The 19,707-nt window shown below is 43.5% G+C and overlaps 1 protein-coding gene and 1 long non-coding RNA gene across 3 annotated transcripts in view; one reads left to right on the top strand and one right to left on the bottom strand.

The window, feature by feature from the left end:
* The first annotated feature begins 234 nt into the window (after window positions 1-234).
* The window catches only part of LOC125385761, a 62,673-nt gene continuing 43,200 nt past the window's right edge, over window positions 235-19,707 (top strand). The window contains exons 1-2 of the long non-coding RNA XR_007225372.1: window positions 235-325; window positions 393-434. This is a non-coding gene — a long non-coding RNA (uncharacterized LOC125385761). The remainder of the gene's footprint in view (window positions 326-392; window positions 435-19,707) is intronic.
* Window positions 13,323-14,882, bottom strand: LOC100651409. 2 transcript variants are annotated; one of them, XM_020864913.2, is made up of 3 exons: window positions 14,544-14,882; window positions 14,220-14,478; window positions 13,323-13,808 (listed from the first exon to the last, which is right to left on the bottom strand). In XM_020864913.2, exons 1-3 carry the CDS (start codon window positions 14,627-14,629, stop codon window positions 13,707-13,709), a joined length of 447 nt encoding a protein of 148 aa, XP_020720572.2. In that variant the 5' UTR covers window positions 14,630-14,882; the 3' UTR covers window positions 13,323-13,706. The 2 variants fall into 2 exon arrangements, with proteins under 2 accessions (XP_020720572.2, XP_003398153.2); XM_003398105.3 differs by having other exon boundaries at window positions 14,220-14,460; window positions 14,544-14,797.

The following is a 19,707-nucleotide window of genomic DNA, read 5'->3' as shown; positions in this document are numbered from 1 at the left end:
CCTGTTTAAGAGTCGAGCGCATAGAAGCGTGTACGAAGGGTGCGTAATGCAGCTCTCCGTGCCACGGGACGTGACCAGACGCAGAGCGTCCTGTGTCGATGAAGAAGAGGCACTGGACTCGGATGAGTCAGTCTCTTAGAATGTACGGTGGCGTCGTGGCCGAACGTCGCACGGGAATACGAAACGACTCTACATGAAAAAAAGAGGGATGTGGCAAAAGAAACGTATAAGAACGCCGCTGCTCCATGCTTTTGATACAGGTTGCCCGCTTTTCCGCTCGATCCGTGCTAAAATTGCGCGTCTTATACGTTGGTTTGCTCGGAAGGTTCGAAAATTTCAACGGATTTTTTATCGAATTGACGTTTTAACAAGGGTTTTACTTTTCTTTTCAGGATCCAAATCCTCCAATCAGCGATCGCGCGTCTCCGAGTGTTGTAAGTATTTCATTTTTCATCCTTGATAACATTTCATCGAAATAAGAACAGGTGGAATTATGCTATGCAAAAATTAGTTAATATTCTCGAATCAGCTCGTACAAGCGCACGAAAGAATGAAAACTTTCACTGCGATCGGTTATCATCGTGATCGTTTCGCATGCGATTTTCCGGAAACATAATGCGGTCAACGATCGGCGAGCCGAGTCGTCATTACGATGAGACAATACCGGGCAAGCGAACCGTGATCACTCGTCGCTAAATTATTAGATGACCTACCTCTACCGCTGAACGTTTCTAGATTCCACTCGTCGTACACCATTTTATACGTGCCTAATCGAATCGATTTATCCGCCAGGCGTTAAAAATCCCAAGATACGAGGTAAGAGTTGATTAAACGTGCCCGGAAGAACGACCTGGCCTAACCTAATGCTAGTATGTTTGCCCTGGCGAGGCAATCTGCTTTGTAAAGAGGAGAGTTCCCGTAATTCGCGTCAGCTGCTTCTCGCCAGACCTCTCGCGAACCTCGCCGAGCGTGGGCCGATCTTTCTCTTTCTCTTTCGCGGTATAGGCATACGCGAAATATAAAAGTGAATTAGGATTACATCGGTTTCTCTCTATCCAGCTCGTGGTTCGTTTAATTCATTTAATTCACACGTGCCCAATAACGTGGGTTCAGGTGTCGAAGCCAACACGATCTTGATATCGCGATTCGTGCTCGTACCAATCGTTTTGGAACATTTACGGGTACACGTAAGACATTAGGTCGATCGACGCGTTCATTTCGTACTGTACATGAGCAGAGATTTTCCGTTATACAAGATTAGGTAGATAAGAAGGTATTCGTGTTGGTTGATGTACATTATAACTCAAATGTATCGAGATACTTGCTAATTTCTGACGAAATGTAATTTCATTGTAAAGTTATGGATAGGTCAAACTACGATGATTTTATTCTTCGTAATCGTCGTAATAAGCCATTAACGATTAAATTGATTTTTAAAGGCCAATGCCGAATGATAAAATTGATGTTTCTAGTCGTCAAACGCTAAGGAACGATTTTATTACTTGACAAGTATACGATATAATAAATAGCGACGGTACAGTATATAACGCGGTAAACAGCAAAGTTTGAATACCTAATTTCCATTTATAGTCTACCGATTCTATATGGCAGGACTTGTTTCGAAGAAGATTACCAGAGGATATGTGAGAATATACAGAGAAACAATTTCAGCAAAATAAATTAGGTGTCTGGAGAGGAATTTAAAGTTTCACCACCTCTTCTCGCGATATCCGTAGGAGGATCTGCCATTAACCAGGCAAAGACAGGCTGCAGACGGTTAATTAGGTCGAATGTGTAAATTTTTTCGGCTAGACGAAATTGGCTTCGAACCACGATCGACCGGTGTCGTAATACCTAAATGAATCCGCGCGAAAACGTATCGGCGTCGTAATAAATCCTGGCGTATCGATTATTTCAACGTGGGTATCACCGCTCCTATTATAGAGCGTCTATCTCACGTTTCGTAACATCGTTCGTGTGGAATGTGCTAATTAGTTCGAACGACGACCTCGCGCTCATGCGTCACTCTCGTGCAGAGATTTAATTGCACGACCATAGATACGGGGTTAAAAAAGATACAGCAGAACTCGCGTACATAGAATACAAAAGAAAAAGAAAGGAAGAAGAAAAGATACGTTATTCGTTAATTAACGAATGTATCGATCTTCGTTAGACCGGCCGAGCTGATAGCTCGATCTCGAACGTGTCGACCCTGGCACCTCAGCACGCACGAGGCTCGAGACGGCGGATTCGCATTTCGTAATCGACGTCTTGAACTTTTACGCGAAGACACACGATCGCCGGTCGCAGAAATGAAAATAAGGCAATAATACGTTCGTGATCGTCGTGCTGCACTTTCTCGCACCGTTCTGACTACGGATTCCTCCCCTCTTTCCTCTCTTTCGATCCTCTCTTTCGTTCTATTATCCATTCCTTTCGCTGGACGCTTCTTTTCCTTCTTTTTTTCCCCTCTTTCGTACTTTTTCTTTTTTCATCGACCTGATGTTGCAACGAAGACGTCAGAGGTTTCTCACCTGGCCAACGAAAGTTGATTAATCCCCGTCAACGGTGTGTTCGATTCATCGAATTTAACTCGGAGGGAATCGAGCGTGCCAGGCCTTTCCTAGGACGCACACTGCCACCGACGGTCGTCGAGCGAGGAACATAGGTGGCACTCAATTAAAGTCGTTCTCAAGCGGCTTTCGTGGCGATTGGATTAACAGGTGGATTGGGTTTCTAAATGGCTTCCTCCCACGGTTTGTTCGTGCCCTCTAAACGCGCGTTACTTCGTCCTTTCTTTTCATCCTCTTCTTTATCCTATTTCAAATTTGTATCCGCTTCTTTTCTCTCTTCGTTAGTGTCGCGCATCGAACGTACGTATAACGAGATATATGGATCGTCTCGCATACACAGGAGAGCGTGCAATTAACTGACCATGGAAATTCGACGTGGCTATCGCGGTGAAAATGAAATGTAAATACGGATGTGTCGCATTACGCTACCGGTCCGTGTATAATTGCCCACGATCCGAGTTTGAAGTCAATGAAATTCGCTATCACGCGGCGACTCGATGACGCGCATGTATATTCAGGACCGTTTATGCAAAGTAACGCCAATAAATATGCAACGATGTAAATGTCAGATATTTGTACCGCGTTTATGGCCGTGCCACGACGCTAGTTACATACGTGCCGCACGTTCGTTATATTTCCGATTTAAAGAAACGATTATTTTACGGCATACATATGTATCGGATTCAGGTTATCGACATCGATCTTTTTTTTCCCGATCTTTCCGACCTGTCGAGGTTATTAAAACGTCGTTAAAACCTTCGTTCGTATTTGCTTTTTCCTCGTCCATGTTACTAGGTACGTATCAGAAATGACTATTTCTGTTGTTTTTTATCGTCAGTTCTTCTATCAAGAATGAGTAGTTTGTTAAAAATTGTATAGATTATTTCTATTAGATACTTAAATAATTTTTTAAATAATTGTTCCAAAACTTAAACATGCATGCACGTAATAAAAAATACAAAGCGAATGGAAAATCGAATTTTCTTATAAAGTTAAAGTCGTATAAATTAATTACGCAGCGTGAAGTTCACGGAAAAAAGAAACAGATTTCTCGGCGAAGCGTCAGAGAACAACCTTTTTTTATTTCAACTCGTCCCAATTCTCTAAATGCTGCTCGTCAAAGAGATCCGTGTTCTCGCAGACAGGCATCTACGCCACCGTGCACGTAATGGAAATTCAAATTTATTCCCACTGCCATTTGCGCGGGACGGTTCATTAGCACGGTTCGCAGCGAACAGCGTGTCTTTAACTACCTGAACCGGCCAAGCGGCGGCGATAATTTAATTATTACGTTAGATTTGCTAATTCGTCTTGAGAGGGTGGCACCGGTTCGCGGGACCGCTTTTTCTTGGGGGTGGTTTAAGTAATGAGCAGCAAGCTCCTCCTTTCGCCGATAGAATTCACTCTCCCAGTCTTCCAACGACTTGCCAGCATTCCTCCTGTTGCCTCTTTCATCGTACTTTCTTCGTTTCACCTCATCGATGCTTCTCTCTCTCTCTCTTTCTCTCTCGTTTCTCTCCTTTTACGCGAGGGATTAACAATCTCCGATCAGAAGAAATTGATTGCCGCTTCTTCTCACCTGACACGCCCACATATATGTTTTTCTTCGTTTGCGCCGCGTTCCTCGATCTCCAAATCGGAACCATCAAATTAGCGAATCGTAAAGTTAAAATGGTATCGTCGTAATCGTCACTCAATGAATTCGAACGAGACACGTGTAAATAAACTATGTATTACTATAATATATCAGAGACGGTATCCGTTCAATTTAGGGATATTTACAGTAGTTGATTTATTTCGAGCGTTCTATCAATTTAATCGATCTACCCTTATCCCTATATCTCTATCGCCATACGAGAATAAGCGATTTTGTCCGATTTTTATAGGACGGTAATTTTAAAATTCACTATATCGTTCGATCGATTCCACGACCCAAATTATTTGATTCGTAGCCAAATTTGTGATCGTCGCTTAGCTTTCTCCATAATTTTAAAAATATCGCTTGCCGTAATAATAAAATATCGTGTATCTTAGCCGTTATACCTTCCCACAACAGTGGCACATTTCTTCAACCATATGTTTGGACCTTACATATTTTTTCCATTTTTAGCTATCTCGTATTGAAATATTCCTTTCCAACTGTAACACGATATAAAAGTAAAAAAATCAACATCACTAAAAATCGGAACTTATCATCCTTTCCTATGATCCTCGTAATTGTTCAATTTATAGATATTTAACGTACCATTTGTCACGTTCTATCGATCGAATTAAGCTACCCTGAATACGTTATTCGTTGGTTTCTCGAGCGATTACGTGCACGATTTTCCCCTCTGTCGAACGGTGAAATTGATCAAGTACTCGTATGTACGTTACACAGACGCATGTACGTACACAGGTGTACGTAGGCGCGAACAAAGCTGAAACGCGATGATCGGAAGGTATCGGCACAGGTATATCGTAACAGCCCGATATAAACCGTGGCGCGATTTCGAGCGTTCCGCGCGGAATATATATATCGTTATTTCATAATGGCCGCGGGTGGTGCGCTCGTCGCATATCATCAGGGCGAATTACGAAAGGAATTGGCCGACCTCGTGTGCCGCGGGAAGCAAACGTTCCGAAGCGATTGGTAACGACCTGGTTACCATTAGATTGGACGGCAGCCATGAGCCGCGAGGCGAAACGGAGGCCATTCTTGGCAAAAATTAATTATAACATAGACGGGCTGATTAATGACCGGATAAACATCGGCTTTCGGATCTCGGTTTCATGAATTATTCAGCCTGCATCCGACTTTGATAGTCCGTATGAGACGTTTAGAAACAGTAATTCGATGGCTTGTTACCCTAATTAGATAGACTTCTGATTGATAAGGGGTGAGATATTTTATCGATTGATTTTTATAGTTTCGGGAGATGTCGATTTATTGCAACGAGGTGTGAGAATCAAACGAGTGCCGTTTCGATTTTTAGAAATTATACGTTTTCTAGAGAACAGCTATACGAGTAATTTAGAGTAATTTAGAAAACAAAAGATAATGTATTTGATAAAGTTGCAAAGATTTACCAATGTCGTTACTATTATCTCTGGCTAGCGCTTTCCCAACTACGGACATCACTTTTCCCGCGACACAATTTACAATACCGAATCAAAGCAAATTGCCGTGCGTACCGGTCGGCCAGTTCGCATGCGTACAGCTTACAAATGCTCGACGATGGCTCCCAATTACGTAAAGTTATGACATCTGTGACACAATCCTATACATGCGTGTATGGAACGCCCTCCTTCCGTGACGGTCGTCGACGTCCACTGACGCACCTCGATCGAAGCTCTGTTTAACTCTTTTTCCTTTTTAAAATTCCATTTTAACGCTTGCACACATTCCTTCCATTCTTTTTATTTTTCTTTCTTTCAACCTCCGCCAATTTCGAGATTTTCTTCATTTTCCTCTTTCTCCTTTTTTTTCATCTTCTTACTTTCCTCTATTCTTCGAGATTGTACCATCTTTGAGATTTTTATTTGTTGCAATGAAATTATTTTGTAAAAGCTTATTAGAACTTTATTTGGTTGTTTATTTTGTATTTATTATACATATACATATTCGCCTATTCGGCTTAGGGCGCACTTCCTGCTTTGCAACTTTGTTTCACGAATCTCATTTGTTTTTTACTTTTTTACATTTAACGTTCTTCCACCAAAGTAATGCGCTGCTTCACTAACTCATTGCAACGCTAGTCGCAAATTTCGTTGCAAAATTTCATTCGTTGCAGAATCTCAATTATCGATATTTTTTCTCTGTTCTTTTTCTGGCATTTTTCGCAACTTCCCGAGTTTTCCAGGGCACAGCTAATTGCCACTGGCGACATTCGCTTTTTCTATTCGCGAATGCATCCGCGACCGCGTTACATCGTCACCATTCGCACACTTATTTGCGTGTCATCTCGTTCGGCGTATCCTCGGTCAGACGTATTGTTCTATTGTGTCCTCCTCCGTTTCGAATCTTTCGCTTGTCTCTGGAGAATTTTTTCGACATTCCTTAATTACAGTCATGGAGTTTTATTTCATGTAAATCGACACAAAGAAAGACGCGTAAGTGGTTATTAAAATAGATACCGCTTAATATACATTCGTGTCTGAGGAAATATCGTTGAAATAATTTTACTACACAAATCTCCTTTAACCAATAGGTTAATAATTAAATATAATTATGGTCCTTTACTTAACTTTATTCCATTCTTTATGCGTGAAAATGTGAAAAAATCGTTATTAATATGTGTAATTTTTCGTTTCAATCGTATATCAAAAGTTTTTCTAAAACGTTAAAGGTAGGAATCGAAAGGAACATCCGTAGGAATTAAAACGAGCTTGAGACGCAAAGAACTTGCGCGGCAGGATTAAGACGAGACATTTTTTAATTATGTATACCGAATTGTATGAAATAATCAAACTATCGAGATTACGCACATCTACAGGGATATTCAACAGTGTCGGTGCTTCTTCTTACGGTGCAATTTCAGCAAATGAAAATTACATTAGAAATTGATTCTACGAAAGGAAATTTATAAGAAAGTATTAGACGTCTTTTTCGCTTGCCCGTAATAAGTTGAGTCTTCTCCTTTCAATTGAATTTCACGTGATGATCTCTAATGCTTAGAAGGCGTCTCGATGCTACAAAGTCGATTAGAAAATCTAAGAAAAGCCGAACAAACTTTGTTCCGCTCTGCTGCGTCGGAAAGATCGCGCGATGCCGCTCTGACAGGCGTTAAAATCACTGGAGAGCGTGACGTTCGAATGCACCAGATGCGCATCGCGTGCACTGGGCGTTCATGATTGCAAATTGCGGGAAACATTCGAAAGCATCCGGGGCTGTCGCAGGCCGATGTTCCCTGATTTTTCTTGCACGATGTCGAACCACTCACGCGGAAACTGCTGTTCTTACTTAATCGCCAATTAGCTGTAAGTGTAACTCTGAGGTATTTGCGGTCTTTCGGTGTTTCGATCGACCTAGACTGCCGTAACATGATCGCTTACAAAGTTGATTAAAAGTGACTGACGTGTTTGGTCAGCTGACCTAGGAATTAGATTATTTCTACATTTAGGTATAAAATTTATTGGTTGTAGGTGTATACGTACAGAGTCTCGTTAAAACATTTGAATACATACAACGATCTTTTTTATAAATACGTTACGCGTTATGTACGTTAGATATGTTTGCAAAAGTGAAATTATACGTAAAATACGTACATACCCTGTAGCACTGTAAAAGACTTTCGATAGTCAATTATTCGATATATGAATAAGCTTCGTTATTTGGTTGGGCCTTTCTTATTAATTATATATTTAAAAGGCGATTACTAAATATACGTTTGCTGTAAATGTTTGTAATTTCTATATACAATCTCAGATTGGCTTGCAGTTTTACCAATGCGTATAACTAAGTCGTGTCTCGTTACGGCATTAATGAAGTTTAAAAAAAGTTTCGTATAATACATATAAATCTTGAGGAAATATTCGTGTGTTAAGCGTTCAAATACTTTCCATCTTTTTGCACTTTCCATTTTTCTTATAGCCTTAGTCAAACGTGGATATAATCGGATTATTTAATACATTTGCAAATATCGTATGATATAGATTTTGTTACATGGAATTCTATCAGGAAACATTGTCGCGTCGTTTAACTTTTCTCTCAAGATCTGCTGCTCTAATTTCACATCAATCTTAAACTCGAGAATTAAACGTAGAACGCTCTCGCTAGTCTCCTCCAATTATGCGAATGGTATTCCTAATTTCCGTGTTCAAATTTCGCACGTTTCCCCTGCCACATCATCTCACCGTAGCCCCGTTTTCGAGTTATTAATCGCCACGCTGAGAGAAATCAACGTTACAGCGGCACAATCTCGCAACGGATCCCGCAACCGACGTAATTGGATTCGAGCTTAATACATTTATAATGCAAAGTTATTAACCTAACTAACGTATGATCGCCGCAATTACGTGGTTGTGGGTTTTGCCGGCTTAACGAGCGATCTTGAGAAACCGTGTGCTGCCCTGACGAAAGCAGTCTAGTGGACCGGTCGACGACGCCGACCGAAAGAGGGATCGTCCGTTTCTTCCTTCGATCGTATCATCTTTACGCTATTTTCCGCTCGTTCGACAACCTATTTCTCTATCTCCATTCGTGGAATGTCAGCTACTCGTTTCGTAAAACGCCCGCACAAGTCCTACCATTCGAATTATCAGAGAATATGCAGGATCGTTAGATAGTCAAATGCAATGGATGTCGAAGTTTAACTCGAACCGATATATCAGTACGTATATTTGAATATACACCGGCTTACGAAAGTATTTCGGCACTTAGCATAGATATCGTATGTATTACATAAAACATTTTGATTAAGAAAACTTGGAAAGATTTGCAGAGTCGACGTGATAAAACGGTACACGTTTCGTCATTGAACGTGGTACACGTTACATTGTACTGTTGGTTAGGTTTCTAGAAAATCGTTAAAACGTAACAGCATCGTGCAAAATGTCAAGCAAGATTCGTACCCCGATAAAACATTATATGTATATCTCCGATCATTTTGCCAATCATTTCAAGTTACCAATATCGTTCGTCGACTTCGAGGCTCGAGGCTCGGTTCCCTACGAATAATAAAAACACATAAAATCGTAATTCCAACGTGTTCGTTCGTTCGATCCGTTCGAACAATGAGACATGTTAAATGGCGGAGATAAAAGAGAACCGATCGGTGAGAGGTAGACAAAGAATATGATTTCGTTTTCATATTCCGGGGGCGGGCGTGGCGACGAGCATGGCAATGAGCCTGGCCAGCCTTACGACCGGAAGCGAGGGAGGCACACGCGCATCCGGTGATGCGAGACGTCTACGCAAGATACGATCCTCTCCGCCTTCTTTCGCCGCGTGCGATCAAAGATTTCCCCTCAGATTCGAGCGGTTCGATCCGAACGATGACTCGCCGCGACGGTCTTACTCGTCGAGGGAATACAACGCGGTAAAAAGCGAAGGTAGAGCTCGTTTATCTTGTTTCATGGTCTCGAGCAAGCGTGAAAGTCATTTGCAGGTTCATCTTCCTTCGATGGTTGTTTCGTTGGTCGCCGTGTGCGAACGTTTCGTAATCGTGAATACGGTGTTCTCGTAGCTATATGCGACGTGAATTCCGTCGCTCTTTGTGGAATTCGTGGCTCATACGAAATTAAGATGCTTCAGAGCTGATATACGAGCCTCTCGAAAACCAAATCCATTTTTTCTAGTTTTTCGCTTCCGTTATCTGGATACACGATTATTCAATTTTTGTAGAAAGAAATGATTTATCGACGCTAGTTTATTCGCTGCTGGAAGCTGACACGAACAATTGTAAATTTCAATGTAAATTTCACGAGATAGTAGTTGTAACATCATAATTCCCACCAACCTTTTTATCCGTGATGGATACCGAGCGATTCGTGCTACTCTTGGGATATCCAAAAATGGATCAAATCCGTTCTATTTCCTAATTGCAAACACGCGATAGTACGACCACTGTGGTGGGGTTAAAGATGCTTGATCGGTAGCGAAATTCATCTCTATTAAAATACACTGCATATTAAAATTCGCTTGAATTATGTTCTTCTTGTTACAAGTTTCCTTCCAACTTGTAAGCTTTCCTTAAATCGCTTAAAGTGATTATAGGTATGTTAAAATATTCTTACTCAAAATTCTTACTCAAGCAAGAAACTCGGAAATTCCTTATACTTTCCTCGCAAAATTGCAACAAAGTTTACCATCGATTAGGCAAGGCTATTCCCTGGGAACGAAGAGACACGGTTGCAAGAATACCTTGCTAAACTTTTCTAATCAAAGTTCAAGCAACGGATGCACGTATCAAACGGGTTGCAACACGCGTCCTACAGTCGTTTCCCGACGGTGCAATTGTTATATTGTAGCAATAAGAATTGCATCGTTGTATCGCGGCACGCGATCGAAGTGGTCCCCTATTGGTGAGCCTAATTGCAAGAACCACGGTATTTTCTCCGTCGCTTACATAACGAAATCGACTCTGCCGCTGCATCCGGATCTCTTTCCACGTCGAACCGATGTGAATCACCCCCTCACGCGAGATCGATCCGTGCTTCACTCTCTTCTCGATCGGATCTTTGTTTAATTTCGAATTTGCACAAAATTTTTAGAAATTGCAGGAAGTTCGTAGCTTTTTTTTCTCCTTACATTTTCATGCGAGTATCTTGATCAATTTCCAACTACAAGATTTTCTTCTTCGCTCGTTCGACGTCGCAATAATTTCTAACGATCTAACCTAATCTGCTCGATTTTTCAAACAACGATATTTCTGTCTCTCCAAGGTTTATCAAGAATCGATTCGATACAAATATACGCGTCCAGTAAAACCTGTCCTTCTCCAAATTTTATTCACGCGAGAATTACCGCTCGAAAGGTCCGAAAAGCTAGTTCGAAAAGTCTGCCCTGTGAGCCCATCGGCATTAACAGTCGGTTCGTGGTGTCTGGAAAGGACCGCAGCTACCGTGTACGCATAAGATGTAAATGATGCCACGTACGAGCTACCAAGACGATTTGCACCGCGAGGTTCGGCATTAGGGGATGCGATAACGCAGTGACACTCTTTGAGACCCGCAACGATTTATCTGGGGGTTGTCGCGCGTCCATGCGACCGGGCATCGTGCATCACTCGCCGCTGAGGGACGCGTTGCAAGCGGATGCGCGACGGGGAGCACGGTTTCGAGTGATAGATCTCCTGGCCGAGGTGAAATATACCTACTTGGTGTAGCGTGTGCTTGGCACGCAGCGGATTATTCGCGAATCCTGGGAAGCATCCGTCACACGGGACCTGGAGTGAATTTCCTGACGACGACCTTTCGGGGAAACCGCAGAAATTTGTCGTAATTTCGTTCAGAGACGTTGCTTTATTTTTTAAACGTCTAATAGTGTAACTGTTTAGAACGGATATCTTTTAGTTTGATCGAAACTTAGGATACGCAGAACGTGCGAGGAATTTCGTAGTATTCAAAGGAGAAGTAACTTCGTCGAAGAGAATTTACTTCTGGCGTAATTCGTGGTACAGCTTGACGAATATTTTTAATTTGATTAAGATTTGAGAATTTGTGAGACAAGTTAAATTTGTTGGCAACAAGTTATTTCGAAATCGCCGAAGAATCATACACGTGTGATGGAATCGTTATTCCAATTCTTTGAACAAAGTGTATAAACTTTAACGTAGACGAAATGGTATATATCGTAGCAACGCGTGAAATTTCTCGATTCTCAGGAGCAACGGGAGTCGGTAGCACTGGCCGTTAAACCTTAACGATACGATAAAAGATGAAAGGTTTTTGACACAATAGAATACATAATAAACACGAGAAAGAAGTCAGCATTGGTGCGTCCTATTTGGCGAAAACACTCGAGACACAATCGGTTCCCTTCCAAAACTTCGTCCAACATGCTAATTGTTCGAAACAGCAACAGCTCACAAAACCTTACACAAATTCGCGGCAAAGAAAAGATGGTTTTGCCGGGGTCCGTCTCGACGAGAAGCGAAGGGGACTGTCGGCAATATATTTTCAACGCGGCCCGGAGAGTGAATATTTAAATTCGAGTATCGTTATGCGCTTCGTGGCGCCAGCCTCTCTAAACGGTGCTGGTGTTGTCTCGACGAGCGAGCAGTCTCTCACTCCGGAGAAAAAACAAAGGGTTCCCCGTGGCCACTCCACCTGTCACGGAGTCGAAAACGCAAGACCAGTGGCAGTGTCGCGTAACGATTCCTCGCCTCCGGTCTGCGCGTTCCTCTTTCCCTTTTTTCTCTCTTTTTCACCTCTTTCTCATTTTTCTTCTCTTTCTCGTTTCTTTGTTTTTTTTTTCGTCTCCTTTCGTTTTCTCGTCGCCGGTTGCCCACGTTCGACCGTTTTCTCGGCGCATTCAGCGGAAATATTAAAATGCCCCGACGAGTCGTGCGCACGACAATAAGTTCTGTCGGCGCTCCGGACGTGCCCTGGATACCGGGCGTTCGCTCTTAAACTACCATCCGCGTATACCGTTTCCCTCTTCGTTCGTTCCTCGCGCCTCCAGAGGGGGCCATCTCGCTCGACCATAATTCGTCGGGGTGTCCCCGGGGATTGAAATGCACGCGGTGCACATCCTGTCCGGGAAAATTCAAATGAGCCTTGGTATGCTCGAACTCTGTCCGCCCGCAACCGCTACGAAACCCTCCGAGAGAGATTTGGAAATCCGCTCGACCGCTTCTGACGGATGGATTGCGAGACACGCTCCGGGACCACGAAAAGAGATCCGAGTGATAAATATCCGTGCACGATGAGCAAGCAGGTTTTTTCGTGAGGAGGAACGTGGGACAGTTGGCTTGTGGAAACGTAGCGAAAGTCAGATTGCAGGAGTGGGGAGGGTTCGTTATTGATATTCCAGGGTGGAGTTTCGAAATGGTGTGGGAAACGGAAGTCCATCAGGCAGAGGATTCGATGGTTAACCTCTCTGTATTCGCCACGGAAATATTTCCCGATATAATTTTGTTCGTACCTTATTAACGACGTTACCGATTACATAGATAGTTCACGTGGCTATTTTTAATATCTAAAATGTGGCATGTTGGCTCGCGTAAAATACGAATTAATAATTCGCGATGTCTTAAGCAATCGATCGAAACACGAGACGATTGAAATATTTCGTGCTTCGACGAATAAATATGCAATTTTGTTCACGAGGATTTATTGATTTATGATCGTTGCAACGTTTACATCTTTAAATAACGAAATGTTTGAAAGAATCGAAAATGAACGAGTGTTTAAATACACTCGCGTGTCAGCTTCAGTGTCATGTTCGGTGCGTGCGCGCTCGTTGGCGCCTTTTGAGCGCACAACACCGAACCGATCCACCTGTGAAGCAAACTATGATTTTATCAGCTCTTTCGGTTCAAGTGGTCCGATAACTTCGATGTCTACGACGGAACAGCGAACGTTCGGACTTTGTTATCTTCTTTACCGTCGATTGACAAAGATCATTTGCGAATTCCCCCCTTAATCCGCATTGGCCTTGGTCAAACGACAGTTCTTCGATGGATTCTTAGTGCATCGGAAATCGGTGCATCAGGCTAACCATTTGATTCCGACGTCGCTCGTTAAGTAAAGCAACGAATCCAGAATGTTCGACGAAGTTAGCGGATCAATGGATTCCGTCGACTTGGAACCCTGACGAAGAAATAAGATTTTAGAGTTTGTTTCTTTATTTCGAACATTTCTAATTGAGGAGTTGAGATGGCAAACGTCGTGTACCCGAGAAGCTTGGAATCTCGATAGCGATATATTTCAGTTAATTTTGAAAGCTAAAGATTTTAAATATTTTTGACACAATTTTTACATCGTTTAGCACTGAACGTTATTTCAAATTTGCAAGGTTTATCGATTCGGAGAGAGAACAAACGGAAAGAAATACGCGATGTGTAGCCTTTTTGGTATATCGTACTTTCGTGTTTTAACCAGAAAAATTAAAATAAATTATTACAGCCCTTATCCTTTTTTCCTTTTACCTCATTTACCACTCCAATCCCTCAATTTTCTTCATTTTTAATAAAGGAAAGTTAAATACGACATCAGACTTACCGGTATGCTCGTCCGAATATCGTTAACGATTCGCCGAGCCCGTTCAGCGAAGTTCTGCACGCAATGAACCAACGAATTTGCTTCTTCGAGGTTTACCGGTTTCTTCTGATTAACTTCCACGTAGTTAAGTTCTTTCTTCGGGTTGGTTACTGTCTTCAAATTCGCTTCGTTCGGTTTCCTGGTTCGGTGCACTGTCGTCGGAGTTTGAAACGACACGCCTTTCGTTAATGCTTGGTCGGTTCTATACATGCGGCGAAATCTTATTAAAAAGTATATTTTTAATAAAAAATATTCGTTCGTTTAATATTTCCTTGTAATCCATACCTATTATTTTGCACATGTTGTCGTACGCAAACTGCCGCTAAGAGACAAAGTGCGTACATGGGATTCTTGATGTAGTGAAGAGGCATAATAGAGATCGCCTTACTATTTTCGACTTCGCTGGTAGAATCTACCGCGACCAAAGAATTTTGATAATTTACTTAGAATTTCGCGAAAGGCTTCGCGTGACCGGAATGTTGCCGTGCTGTTGGTTTGTTTGAAAAACGATTGCCACTCGCCTACCGATCGTTTTCTTTTTTAAGCTATTACGATTGCCGCTCGAAAACGGTTCACCGCCTACTTGTTCTAGTTTTACCTTTCAAACAAAATAAATCTTTGACAAGATTTTCTCGTTATTTTCATACAGAATTGCGTCTAATCTAGAACAGCGTTCGCGAAGCGTGCGAAAAATGCTTGACGTTTCGAAAGAGCCATGGACGATATTAAAACGATCGTTCGCGGAGGATTCGCGCTAATGACAAGCTGGAACAAACGGCACGTAACGAGGATTAGCGCGATTTTTAACGAGTTTCGAGATTACCGTGGCTTCGACCGTGGGGCGCAATTACGCATGACTACGTAAACGTTCGATTACTTGGTTTCGCGTTGGCTCGACGCGGCCTTTTCGCGCCTTTCACTTTCCCGCGCTTCAAACAGAAGTCGCAAGTTTAACTGCTTTTTTTGCTCGTCATCAGGATGAGCGACATTAACCTTAATTCCGATAATAATACGTGTAGACGTTTTAATTGTCACATCTGCTGAAGCGTGAACAGGGAAGTGTATAAGGCAGTTTCAGAGCTATATAAAATGAAACTAGAACTAGATACACAGTCAGCCACAAAAATAGCTGTATTCTTTGTAAGAAGCCATTTTTGTCAATGTAGAAGCTACAGGGTTTCACTCCGAAGCGACATTATGTGTATATCGCAGTCGTTGCACGATACAAAAGAGCAACGTAACGCAATATAGTTCAACAAAATACTATTAAAAAACCGACCCAGTTTTCCACGCGTTACGTCGTACTATGTGTATTCTTGTTTTTCTTTGTTTTACAATTTTTTCATCCGCTTTAGACAAAACGCGTTAACGATCTCAAATTTTCGATTGATATGCACTGTGCTCTTTCGTACCCTAATGTCAAGCACCTCCAGCGCTTGGATCTTAGTCGATTTAGAAATCGATCGACCAAGCTGAAACCGTGCGATCGTCGAAAATTCTCGGACACGTAAAATGTAGCAAAGAATACGAGTACGGCGATATGCGTGGAAGAGAAGGTATTTATCTAACTCCGTGCTCCATTTAAAGTTTAAGGGAACGCTCTCTCTCGAGATTCACGGAGCGCTCGTATTATCCGCGGAAATTGGTTCTAGCGAACGCGAGGTCAGGAAAGACCTCGCCGACGCGAGGATCGCGTGCAGGACCGACCACTCATCCACACTCGAGTATTAAACATAAGTGCCACTTACCTATGCCTGATCCTCACGAGCTACGGTCATCTTCGTCCCCTCACCCCTAGCTCTAAAGTTTCGCCGTTTCTGATCCCTTGGCCTGCCCTTGTTGTTGCCGGCACTGGCAACGTTTCTCGCGATCCATCCCGTCTCACCTCGTGGCGATTCCCGTGAAAAACGGAGTCGTGGCGCAACCCGCCGTCGGCTGATTCACCTTCCGTACCCCGCAGAATATACACGCACGCGGAACGGTATCTTGGCTAACCCCTAGACCTTTGCTCCTCTCACGGTCTCTGGCGTTTTTCCTTCGAAGGTGGTCGAATATTTTGGGTCACGTGAAGTTATTCGGATCTTTCTGATTTTTCACTCGTTACAGCTATTACTGCAGTCGAATTACACGTTACACGTGGTCCGTAGAAATTGGAAATCGTATACTCATGTAGTGTGTGATATAATGACCAACTCTTCGTTTCTATTTAAATGCGTTATATTGTAAGAATTTACGATCAATGGTGTTTCGTTTATATATAGAAATACTGCAAATATTGGAAATTTGTACGCAGATATAATTTAGAAAATCGATCGACTCTGTACTAAAAATTTCTTAGCGCAACCATGACCGAGGCGTGAATTTCTCACGTGCCCTTTCACTTTTATCGATTCCGTCGTTTCACCCCTGAAACATACTTGTGCGTTATACTAAATACCACGTATATCGATTCATTTTACCACGTCGCTCTATCCCGTCTCCGTAAATTAATAAGTTATTAGGCCAGCTATCTCTCGAGCGTTATCCCGAAGCGATCTTTCTCTGGAATCTCGCGCGAGTTTCCATTCCATCGTCCTCGCCTCCGTCGTGGAACAAGCAGCAGCTTCTGGCGTGCACGAGCTCGGCCGCGAGAGAGCCGCTCGTCGTTCCGAAAGCGTCGGCCTGGTCTCGGGCGAGCTGGTGGCGCGAGATCGTGAGAAGTACTCCAGATCAGCGAGCAGGATCTACCAGGTACATATCGCGAGGCTGTTAGAGTCAGATCGCTAACAAAGTGAGGATCAAATAATAACACGTTAGGATCGCGGAGCCCGAAGATAGATGGCGCTCGGTGTGAGTGAATAATTTGATAATGGCGGCGGCGGGAGCGACGCCGACGTAGCGCTTCGTAGTTTTCGCCCCCGCCGCCTCCTTCTAGGATCGTGGACGAGAAGAAGAGCCGGTCGAAGAGGGAAGATGATCTGCGATCGTTGCTCGAGATCTAGCACTCGTTGCCTCTCTCCCTTTTCCTTTCTCGTTACACCGTATTCTCTTTTTCCTTCTCGTTGCTTCAACACCGTCTTATTTTCTGCCTGCGTCTCGCTCTATCGTTTCGCCCCCTCGTATTCCCCCATCCTTCGTCCACTCGACTGTTACTCTCGATCTTGAAAGATCATGCCGCGAGATCACGGGGCTATTCGTGATATACCCGAGCCGCGGACGGGTTATGCGCGTACCACGAGATCGCCTCTTGCTCGCCCCGTGTAAAGGGATATTCCGGTGTTTTCGAAATTTTTGCAGACGGCCTTAATGGCGGATGATTGTGTGCCAAAGGTAACCCCAGGTGAAAATGAGCCATCCGACCGCGCTGAATCCTCGTCGTGGTTTGGTCGAACAGGCCTAACCCTTGTAGCAAGCGAGATCCGAAGGATCGAACGGTAACCGTCGATCGTACCCGTGTTTTCGTTCTCCCTCGCCGGCCTCCCTCGCTCTCCCCTTTAGAGACGGTGCGATCACGACGCGCGTGCAATTTTGTAGCACTTTAGAGCGCAATAACCGTCTCTAAGGCGGCACCGAACGCGCTCGAGATACGCCTTGCAATCACGAAATCGAATTTCGAAGTTCGCCAGGGACGATATTTCTGCGAAGCTCCTGCATTCCCACGCTGGAGCTTCGCTAATCGTGGTTATTCTCCGTTCGATCGTTATTAATTCTTCGGTTCTCGAGTAAGAATATTAGGCAGCATCGGGCGAGAAACGATCGAGATACGAGAAGCTTCTTGTCGTTTATCCGCATATGTATTGCATAATAAAGTACTTTATCACTAGCAACCACACGAACGTTGGTTCGAGTCAGAAAACTTTTTCTTTCAACTCTTTATGATCTCTTTATGTTTTTACTCGTTGTCACATCGTAAGTATACCTCATTTACTATAATGTATTTCCATAAATATTTAGATCAATAATTTCTATTATATTCTATTATATAAGCAAGCCTCTACAATTTCCTGTATCGTCTCATTCTTCACCGTGCAATTTCGACAAAAGCGTCGATTCGTATTTCCGATATCTAAAATCAAACACCAGCGAACAAGCTAGCAGAAAGGTAGAGCATGTCGTGAATCTACGAGATCGTGAAAAACGATGGCGCAATTATTCGAAATCGTAGCGATTCCCGCGGCGCGCATCGTGCGCATCGCCCGATTTTCCGCAGCGGAGCGCGTAATTTAAGCCGGTCGCGCGTACCGGCCATGCGAAGCGGCGCACAATTACTCGTATTTATACCGGCCAGCCGGCTCTAATTGCCTTGTGTAATTCTCATAATCGTAAATACACGCGTCAAAAGGTGTTGAAACCGCAGCACGCCTCGGGGAGGCCGGCGCGATAAATAAATCACGGGGCAAACGCGAGATACGTAATCTAATTCCGCGATACGGGTAGCGAGAGGCTCGAGCCGACCCACGAGCCTTCTCGTTTTAACGCAGACGAACAGTTTTACGCAGGATGACGTTGAACCTAACGTTTCAGGGATCAAGGTAATCCCTACCGGACTTTTGCTTCGAAATGGCGTCACACCGACGACGGTTGCCTCTGTTTTCGCCTCGTCTCACGATCCGAACGCCTGATTTCGCGTTAACGTGCTCGCGGCCGAGATTATTTCGCGAAGTCACGTTGACTCTCGATGCTCGTTCCACGATAATGAGTCTTTTCGTCTCGCTTCCTCCTGTTTCCACACGCTTCTTCCTCCTTGCGCGCGACTGGTGAATCATAGATGCCACGGCGAAACGCGTGGACGTTCGATCTCCGTCGTTGGTGCGGATTTTTCGCCGAGCGTCTGTGGGAAACTATTCAAAATAGCCGACGCTCGATCGAGAGCATCTCGTGTTCGCGTTCGTATTCGTGTGCTCATTGTTGTTGCACAGGGGTGGGAGGTCGCGATTTTGTAAGATCGCACACCTCCGTAAATTCTCCGAAGATGACTTTCGTGAAGGAGAGAGAGGACGATGGGACCGAACGAATGGGATTTCTCAACCGCGGTCATGCGAGAGGCGTTCCGTCTCGGAGAACGATTTGTTCTCTTGCTTCCGGCACTACTCGCGACTGTCGCTAATAAGGAACAAGTTGCAACTGCCGTGGATATAGCAAGGATACGGAGTGCGGCTCGATTCGATGTTCTCGTTTCGTTCTACAGGAATAATCGTTGGAATATGTTTAAGGGAACGTTACGTATGCGAGAAAATAATATCCAGTCTGTGAAATTAACGTTTTAGTCTTGTTTATTATCGGACATTCGAATATTGAACTTTACATTAGCTTTAGAAGCATGAGAGAATACGAGCGTGGTAGTTTCCTTTACGCAACAAATTTTCCTACCTGACGAAGGTTGCCGTTATTGGTAATATCGTATTCACATACACGTATGCCTGTAATATGCAAAGATACGGGAAATTCGCAAAACGCCTTTTTGCTACGA

Source organism: Bombus terrestris, chromosome 10 (assembly GCF_910591885.1).
Source record: "Bombus terrestris chromosome 10, iyBomTerr1.2, whole genome shotgun sequence".
Taxonomy (NCBI): Eukaryota; Metazoa; Arthropoda; class Insecta; order Hymenoptera; family Apidae; genus Bombus; species Bombus terrestris.
Note: the sequence above shows the minus strand (reverse complement) of the source record. Positions and strands in the feature narration are given on the sequence as shown.

What these genes read in the sequence shown, in the direction of transcription:
- LOC100651409 (XM_020864913.2), bottom strand. Translation starts at nt 14,629, where the DNA reads ATGCCTCTTCACTACATCAAGAATCCCATGTACGCACTTTGTCTCTTA. An exon ending in CAACATGTGCAAAATAATAG is followed by an intron (nt 14,479 to 14,543) that starts GTATGGATTACA and finishes CTTTTTAATAAG; the next exon opens with ATTTCGCCGCATGTATAGAA. An exon ending in ATATTCGGACGAGCATACCG is followed by an intron (nt 13,809 to 14,219) that starts GTAAGTCTGATG and finishes TTTCTTCGTCAG; the next exon opens with GGTTCCAAGTCGACGGAATC.